The sequence below is a fragment of the Trachurus japonicus genome, chromosome 11, assembly GCF_045865225.1.
Source record: "Trachurus japonicus isolate A0001 chromosome 11, Traja_1.0".
Classification (NCBI taxonomy): domain Eukaryota; kingdom Metazoa; phylum Chordata; class Actinopteri; order Carangiformes; family Carangidae; genus Trachurus; species Trachurus japonicus.
The window spans coordinates 26,639,430-26,648,873 of record NC_140917.1 but is presented as its reverse complement, the minus strand read 5'-3'; the positions used below and the strand labels follow the sequence as shown (position 1 = coordinate 26,648,873).

Genomic DNA, 9,444 nt, shown 5'->3' with positions numbered 1-9,444 from the left:
GGCTACAGACTCTTCAAATATCCATTATTGTTGTGGGGCAATTTACTTTTAAGTTGTTCTGAGATGAAACTGCACCTCTGCACAATCAGACTGTGGACCAATGCCAGAAATCAGATAATGTTCACTAAAATCTCTAACAACTTTCAACAGTCTACAGATTGATTTTTGCACAGAATGAAAGGAAAGAAATTGCTGCCTGGAACTAGCCTACGAGAGGAGTAGTACATCAAAACATCAAAAACTGCAGAAAAGAGTGAAAGAAAACCTTTATGAATATCTGTACTATTGTACTCAAAGATAAATCGGAAAATGATAAATATAACTGAGTATCATTGATGAGCATTGAACAATGGAGACAGGCTGAGTTATAAACAAGCACATTTAATGACAGTGGACGCCTCACATAGGTCCATTTGCTCAGACTATACACCAGATGAGAGGGAAGCATAACCCTTGCCAAATACAACTCTTTTATATTGCATCTTATGAAAGAAGGACATTATAAGGTTACAAATCGCCAATATATGGGGAGACGTTTACATGGGAGCTTGTGAAGTTTTATAAATTCTCTCTTTAAGATTTCCTTCTAGTCTTTTCAATCTGTAAATCCTTTCCATGAAGGGAGGGAGAGTGTCCTTGGGTGCTAATCTGAGATATGAAAAGCTCCTCAGGTCCAGTCTAGCAGATGACACAGCCACCTTTCTCCTTGAAGGGATTCTTCTCCTCTGGGATGCCTTTCACAAGGATGTCCTCCTCCTCTCCAGCCTGAATGTACTCCTTGACTTCTTCACAGCATTTAGATGTCTGAAGCGATCAGACAAAGGTGTTAAGACAGTTTTATCCAGCACTTTATTTCAGCGTCAAGTAATCATCCTGGAAGAATGAATTTCACTTTGCTTTCAGGTTGACAACAACTGTTGCTTGCCAAGGATAAAAGTCTGAAAACCTACTTCATTCTCTGGTTAAAAAAATCACTGACAAATTCATCGCCTCAGTGTAATGAACTTACCAACCACCTCTCTAGTTTCACTTCAAGTTTAAGCTGGTTTACTTCCATTACAGCCTTGTCCTTGTCTGTCAGTTCATCTACGTTTATGACCGGCATTTTCTGTCAAAAAAAGAAAAAAAAAAGGCACAGTCACTACTTTTTTGTAAACTATTCACCCTCTTATGACAGATGTAAAAAAACAAACAAACTTAAACATAAAATATGATGTAATAGAAAGAGAATAGAAATGGACTTACGGATGCTTACAGGGAGTGGTCCTTCACTCCCAGAATCCTGCTGAAGAATCTCTCTCCACTCCCTCAATCTGGGTTATAAAGTAATCCGCATAAACAATCCTAATCCACTAATCTGATTAAAACAAGGCCCCAGTGTTTAATCGAGCCACTATCTCAAGTACGCTGACAAGGGAGGAGCTGAATCACACAGGTGTCTATTTGGGGTCTTAGAGTTGCCTGTGAAAACAAGGAAAAGTATTCAACATGTCGGAAGTTCAGTTTGTCTTTTTTGCTGCCGTGGCTCAGTTCTCTATAGGTATAAACCCAGATATGGGTTACAGGATGGTGGCTCATTTATCAGGTCACTTTGATAAGACGACTAATCTGTATTTAGCCCACACCTGTCAAGGTGGAGACACATCACTGTCCTGAACGTGACTGCGCGGCACTTTTCCAACAACATAAACCTTTAATTAACTGTAATAACTAGACTGGATTCTACACTGGAGGGGTGCGGGGGGCAAAGCAGAACAAGTATGTTTATAAAACCAAAACTATATTTATAGCGCATTTAATTTCAGATAATGATGCTTTCAGTTCTGCGGAAGAAGGGACGTGAGTGTCAAGTGGGGCATGACTAGAATGCTGAAGGCAGTAGCAGTCATTAGACTAAACCAAAGATAACAAAAGGCTGGAGGGGGAGTCGAGAGTGAGAACTCTTTCTCTCTCTTTCTGTGTGTGAGGATTCAGATCCAGTCAGACGGGTGTCGGGTGGGAACTTGGCCTGATGCATCAGTCAAGTGAGATGTGGTAGTATTTCACAACAGTGTCTGTCCCTCTTTACTACTTTTGTAATACTGTAGGCCGTTGCTAGGAATTCTGGCCCCCTTAAAGAATACTAAAGTGGGCCCCTCCCCCTAACTTTTCCTTTTTTTTCTTAGACTACGTATGTATTATCGTTTTTTATTTAGCCTACTTTATTTTGATGCTAATGCAGCATTACACTGCAAAAACTCAAGTATCTTAGCAAGAATATTTGTCTTAGGCTATTTCTAGTCAAAATGTCATTTCTAGTCAAAACAAATCTCATTACTTAAAATAAGACACATCATAAAGTACCTTGTTTTTAGACACTTTTTACTTCTTTCAAGCATATTTTCACTCGGAATAAGTAGAAAAAATCTGATAGTGGAGCAAGTTTTTCTTCCTTATTACAAGCACAAACTTACTTTCACTGGCAGATTTTTCTATTTATTGTGAATTTAAGTGAAAATTATCTAAAAACAAGTTAATTTTTAGGTAATGAGTCTTATTTTAAGTGGAAAGAGATTAGTTTTGACTAGAAATGAGACAATTGGACAAGAAATAAGACAAATATTATTGGAAAGATGTTGAGTTTTTACAGTGTACTATGAGTATTAGTCAGGGTCTTACGCAGAATAAATCAATCATACAAAGATTAGACTACTGGGGTTTTTAGGGGCCCCACTGGGCGCTGGGCCCCTAGAATTATCATCACCTTTCTCCCCAACGGCCCTGACTGTATAGTTAGGAGGCTGCAGAGTAAAGCCACTTGATGCCATGATCATCATTGTCCTCATCATTGTCCTCATCATTGTCATCAGCATTATTATCCTCATCATCATCATTGTCATAGTGATCATACAGTGTCTGTAACACTTTCTCTAAGGAAATACACTGAGGGAAACTTCCTTTCATGCCACTGCAGTTGAGTTTACCTCATTAGTCACTGGTCACTACGCTACAGTAACCGTCACACTAACGCAGTTACTATTACGACAAACTATCGACGAGCGATGTCATCGATGGACTCGTCACCTCTTGAATCCAGTTCTTCTTTATTATGGAAATGAGTCACTACTCCCCGCCCCTCTACATATCCAGTGGGAAACAGCTGCTCAACTATAAAAGTGGATGTGGTCGACACTGCAGGAAAGCCAGAAGTTGGAGTTGGAGCAAAAGTTTCACAATGGAGTTTGGCATATTCGCGCTAGTTACGCTGTTCTCATCGTTTTACAACGTGTTGGCGTTGAAACCTAAAGGTAAAGACGAGCAGAGAGTTAAACAATGTAATACTTGGTCGCACTGTTTGTTCTGCGGAACTCTGTAATTGTTCATCATCATTTAATCCCGGATGTTGTTGTTGAGAGTTTTAAATAGAGGTTGGCTGCTGCTTAACCGTGCTGCAGTGTTTACAGTATAATTAGTTTATTTCTCTGTGGTGGTTTCGTGTTTCTTCAATCATATCCTTGCTGCTTCCAGACGTGTGTCTCCTTCAAATGGACGAGGGACCCTGCAGAGCGCAGATTGAGCGCTATTACTACAACACAATCACTCAAAAGTGCGAGGTTTTCTACTATGGAGGGTGCCAAGGCAATACCAACAACTTCAAGAGTTATCAGGAGTGTCAGAAGACATGTTTCAGAATCCCAAGTAAGTTATCAGTGTTTGAGTGTACACAACATTTGACTAGATAGTGACCTTGAACACTTCTGAAACCTGTTGAATGTGAGCAGGGCGTGGTTTTACACTTTGTGTTGTATAGCCTATAATATTTAATAGTAGTCCAGTTAAAATAAGTTAAGACTGGTTTGTTATAGGCTATGTATAATGATCCAATCCCAAACTCAAATCCTGTCTGTGTTTTCTCCACAGAGATCCCTCAGATCTGCAGGTTTCCTAAAGAAGAGGGCCACTGCCGGGCCCTCCTCCGCAGATACTTCTTCAACATGACCACCATGCAGTGCGAGATCTTTTATTACGGGGGCTGTCAGGGGAACTCAAATCGCTTCCAAGACCTAACCTCTTGCATGGAGTACTGCAGTCCACATAAAAGTTAGTAGTCAAGTCCTTCATTAAGTCATGCACAGTGGCTCCTGCATGCATGCAACACGAATAGTATTGCTTAACAACTGTCACCTATGATGTTCAAGGTTTTATGCGTGATCAAACATGAATTCCATTTTTTAAGTGATACTGTTGAGGAAATGTTTAAAGAAGTCAATTTGAATTGAGAATCTGATTGCTCTCCTCTTCAGAGACTGTGATGATCTGTGGTCTCACTGCGTCCTTTATGGTTTACCTTACAGCTGTTCCTGTGCTCTGCCTGGACCGTCTGGACAAAGGGAAGTGTTCAGCCTCTATAACTCGGTTCTACTACAACACAGTCACCAAGATGTGCGAGGAGTTCACCTACACCGGCTGCGGAGGGAGCAGCAACAACTTCGTCTCGAGACAGAGCTGCATGGACGTGTGCGCTAAAGGTGTGCGAGTATGAGTGGGAATAGCTGCACATGGTTTAAGTTTTACCTCGTCCACACTAAAAGCTTATAACTAAAGATGATCATTTAGGGGGCATTTGCCGACTCATTAATTCCATAGTCACAGTATTTGGATCTGCCATTAGACCACCTGTTGGTTTAGACTTGGAGGGAATTCAGAAAGTCATAGGGGAACTGGGAAGAGCCCAAATAATACTCAGCTGATTTCATTATGAGGCTTAAAGACTGCCTGGCATGTGAAGAGACCATTAGTACACACTCAGGGATGATGTCCTCCTAATCGTTTTTGCACTACAGCCAATCATTAAATAAAGACAGAGAGGAAACCAAAGAAAACCTGGCTCCACTTTAATTAGAGTTCATAAAGTCAACAAGGATTAGAATTATAGGCAATCATACTAATCAGTCATCGTACTTTTTTTGTGTTCCAGGAGGGAAAACCGGCCAAGGAAAAGTTCGTCGCATGAGGCGGAATAGAAAAAAAAGCGTCTTTCGTACAAGGGGCGTGTGATACCTTGAAGATGACTCACATGCATGAATCCTAATTTTAAGCTAACATGTATTAAACTGGCTTTAAATGCCAAAACGTTGACCAAGTTCTTTGTTGATACTGGAAGAATCTCTGAGTGGCAGACTATTTGTCATGCCTTAAAAGCCAATTTTTAAATGTGTTTTTATACTGTATGTTGTTGATGAAGTCTGTCACTGCTGCACTAATGTTCCTGACTGTGTATTTTGATACTGTATGTATGTAATGTATGTTTTGTATAAGTAATATACCATAACAGTGAATTTTTTTTTATATAAAATATACAAGATTTTATAGAGTTTTGCCTCTTTTTGCACTTTTATGCTGCTATGTTGGTGTGTGTTTTGAATATTTCACTTGCTGAAAAGTGCAACTTCTTCAACCTCAATGTCAAGGGAGTCTTTTTTAATTCTACCAAACACAACACTGCACCTAGGAAGAAAAAAACAGGCCAGGTTGGTTTCCTTACTTTCTCTGTCACTTTCACTTTATCTCTTGGCCTCTCTTCCATTCCTTACTAATGCTGCTGTCTTCCCTTCTTATCTGCTAATGCTTTGCAAGGCACTCGAGCCTATCTTGGTTACTTCAGTGTAGCCTTGAATGAGAACGGAAGCAATCCTGAAGCACCGTACGGGTCTGTGGCAGGTTCATTTGAACACTGCTGAATGTTTGGAGGACAAGTAGCTGCAAGTTAACAAAAATGTAAAAATTAAGATATAATGAAAAACATAGAAATAATGGGCACAAACAAGAACACCTCTACATTTTCATGCATTCTTATTTTCTTTTTTGGTCAATATCACCATTTCTAAGTACCGTATTCTCAGATATACTTTATGTTTCATAGGATAAATCATTGTTGTGTATCCTCATTGAGGAAGACAGGCCATTAATTGCAAAGTGTCTCTACTATATCCAGACTGTCCTAAATCTGTGCTCTGTTCCATCTATTCTAGTCGAAAACTTGAGCCACTGTGTGATTTTTCAGACAATAAATATTTATGGAAGATATCAAAGGAAACTGCTCACCCATCTGGCTTGGCTATAAATAGCAATAAAAGGTAATACATCTGGCCAGGCCCTGTGCTATTAAGAACCAAAGCTAAATCATCTATTAGGCAGCAATATGAGGGAGGATGTCATCTTAACAGTCTGTGCCCAGCTTCTCAAGCATTGCATAACCTTGAAATCATCAATGCACGCTTGCCATGGAACAGGTGGCCCTGGAAATTGAGGTTAAGCTCATTTTGACTTCCCGTCCTTTAAAGGTAAACTTTTTCTCCCCTGCCTGCACAAATCAATCAATAGAAATACAAGCGATAGTGATTATAAGAGAGGCAGAAAGCAGCAGAGCAGAAGCAGGGTGCTGAATCTCATCCCGTATCTGGCAGTGGCGGTTCATGGCTCCATTTAAGCTGCAAAATAAAGGCTGATTGACACATAGAAACAGTTTTAAATGGAAGTAAGCCAAAGTGTCACTCACTCTGTTAAAGCAACATTTCAGATCAATAATGGCCAACACCATAACATCATTTGTCATGAGTCCAGTCACACCTCGAAAGATTCTCATGGTTTATTTTCATCACCAAACAACATAATGAATGTTTGAGACGGTACAAACAGATTCAGTGGTTAACTTTTAATTGTAACAAAGCTCTGTCTTGGACCATTAATGGGTAGTAATATAATACTGATTATATAGGATTTTCAGTGTGGTTCATCCTGCTCTGGTTATTTCATTAGCTGCAGTACATTAGGCTAGGTAATATTGTCTCATTCTGGATGGTGATTGATTGGATTTTACATTGAAACATGACTTTCATTTGAAATGAGATAAAATCTATGTAGTGGGCTGCCTGGAAACATTTCTCAAACAGTAATTGTTAAGATTTTATAAATTATTAAGCTACTGCACTGATTTTAAAACAAGCACAGTGAGTGCTGTTGCTCAGTATTCACTGCTAAATGCTGAACACGTACAGGTATGATTGTAGGTATGCTAATTTAACATTTAAAGTGACACTAGATGATGATGTAGGCTATTGTAGGTGTGAGTGTAGATGAGTGGGAGCATCTCAGACTCCCCCTGGTGGTAGATTCACATATCTGATAAATAGCAAAGAGGCAAAAAAAAAAAAAAAAGCTACTCTGGCACTCCTATTTTGGGGTACAAATAAATGTAAATATATTTAGTTAATTTGTAATAAAAACTATTATTAATTGTAAAATGTCAGCCACTTTACCAGATGTTTTAATTAAACAAATAAACTGCAAATACCAGAGGTTTGGCAGATTCTTGTATTCACTGTTTCAGGATACTAGAGCAGCCCACACTGCAGTTCAGGACTCAGCAGCGTTTATTCCACTACAGTCTGTTTTTTTATGTGGATTTTGTTTTGCTGAAACGCCTTCAGAGTGCTCTCACAGCTCTGGCAGCATAGTGGTCTAAAAACCACCGGGTGGAGATCCAGCTACATGGTTTACAAATTTCTCTAAGACTTCTGGCACAGAGCAAAATCATCTTAGGTTTCTGACATTGGTCATGAAGTAATTGAATATTTAAAAGACACATTTCCCCAGAGGAAAACTATATCCTCAGATTTTGCTGTAGACAAATCAATCTTGTTCAGTGTCCCCAAAGCCAGAAACAGGAAATCCATTATAGTTATTTGTGATATTATTAACAAAAAAACTGCCTTGTGTATAGATTAATGGGATACTTTGTTATTGCTCATGAAAACTCCCTCAACAATATAACAGGATGTGAGCATGATGGTGCAGAGTAGCATGCATCAGTGTCAGGTTGTATATATTTACCAGTTTCAATCATAGACTGTTTTTTTTTTCAACACATATAATATGATATATATTTCTTGGAATAATATTAGAGGTAGATTTTTATTATATTTCATTTCAAGTAAAAAATGAATAAATATTGAAAAGAAAAACTGTAACTAAAGAACTACAACCAAATTTGTCTTGATTTCCTACTGTTTGTAAAATCTTGACCAATTACATCCTGACATACAGTAATAAGTATATTAATCTCCCATATTTGGAGACTAAATAACAACAACTCTGCACCAGATAAGTCTAGAAAACGTGGCTTCATCAAGAGCTAAAAAAAAAGACCTACTAAAGTACAAACCTACTGACAGAAATTGAACCCATGGACCAAATACCACATGCAAATTGAATAGAATTTTTTTTATTTTCAGGTCCACTATTTCTGAAATGTCAGTGTTTGGTCTTTTTAAACTGTAGACCAAACATGTCAGCTGGCTTCCCTTCCTCGCCCCAACATGGCATCAGAGTTTCCCAGACATTCATCACCCTCTGCTGGGAGTGGAACGTCTCTCTACCCCCTCCACTCACACATCTAAGATTGATGTGTCTGGTGATGAGAAACTTGGACTTCTCCGGGGCTGTCCACTTGGCTGCCAAACACATGTAGCTGCTGTATAATTAAACAAGTCAGACGACTCCATTCTTGAGCTTCTGAGATGTTCTGGAAACATTCGCAGGTAGGCTACAGATTGCCAGTTGATTCCCAGAGAAATACCAACTGGAGGAGATTAATTTATCAACATATGTTCCGTGTGTGGACATGCATGTGGAAGCTTACTAACAGTCATTACACTTCCTCACCTGCACACCGTGCTTCTGAAGTCCTAATGTAATTTCACCCTGCCTTGCCTCCAGTCATGGTGCAGTAATTGATTTTTGAGGTGAATACTAATTTCTCCAGTTTATGTGTTATTGAGTATTTTAACAAAATACTAACACAATTCTACCTTGTTGTCAGCAGAGCTTGGCCTTTACTGTAACAATCATACCATGCTTTTTATTGTTTGGGGGATAGCATCTCTCTTTGTAGCAGATGACTCATTGCTGTGAATAAATCCACTGCTTTCACCCTGCTGCAAATGTGCCAGAATCCTTTTTCATCAAGACCGGGAAGATTAAAAATGATTTGAGCAGAACAAACAATACACATGCCCATTTCTCCGTAGGCTGTACAACGATTATTTTCTTCCAGCAGAGTTGAAAAGTGCTAAAATAAAATAAAATACATTTTTTTTAAAAAGGAAAGAAAAATATCAGAGTGAGTCTTCTTCTTCTTCTTCTTCTTCTTCAATTGTACACTTCACTTAGCAGCTTCCCACAGTCCAAAGACTTTATGTCAAGCTCCTGCTCAGCAGTTCTCTGCAGACTAAACATATTGGCACGATTGAATACGCTGCTTGATAATGGGATTTTAATATATATTACATTTAGGAAAGCTGACCCACCACATGCTAAACCATGAGAGGGTTGAACAGCTCTGAAAAAGTCCTGAATAAGCAGGTTGTAAGCAAACTGGAGGTTGAGAAAAAGCTGTCTTTTGTG

General features: G+C 39.0%; 2 protein-coding genes across 2 annotated transcripts; one reads left to right on the top strand and one right to left on the bottom strand.

The window, feature by feature from the left end:
- Nucleotides 1-361: 361 nt before the first annotated feature.
- On the bottom strand, nt 362-1,485 carry gngt1 (guanine nucleotide binding protein (G protein), gamma transducing activity polypeptide 1). The gene is made up of 3 exons (XM_085792056.1): nt 1,246-1,485; nt 1,010-1,108; nt 362-804 (listed from the first exon to the last, which is right to left on the bottom strand). Exons 2-3 carry the CDS (start codon nt 1,103-1,105, stop codon nt 679-681), a joined length of 222 nt encoding a protein of 73 aa, XP_085648182.1. The 5' UTR covers nt 1,106-1,108; nt 1,246-1,485; the 3' UTR covers nt 362-678.
- Nucleotides 1,486-3,178: 1,693 nt separating this feature from the next.
- tfpi2 (tissue factor pathway inhibitor 2) lies at nt 3,179-5,347 on the top strand. Its single transcript, XM_085792055.1, has 4 exons — nt 3,179-3,287; nt 3,508-3,678; nt 3,901-4,080; nt 4,335-5,347. Exons 1-4 carry the CDS (start codon nt 3,215-3,217, stop codon nt 4,520-4,522), a joined length of 612 nt encoding a protein of 203 aa, XP_085648181.1. The 5' UTR covers nt 3,179-3,214; the 3' UTR covers nt 4,523-5,347.
- Nucleotides 5,348-9,444: the final 4,097 nt, after the last annotated feature.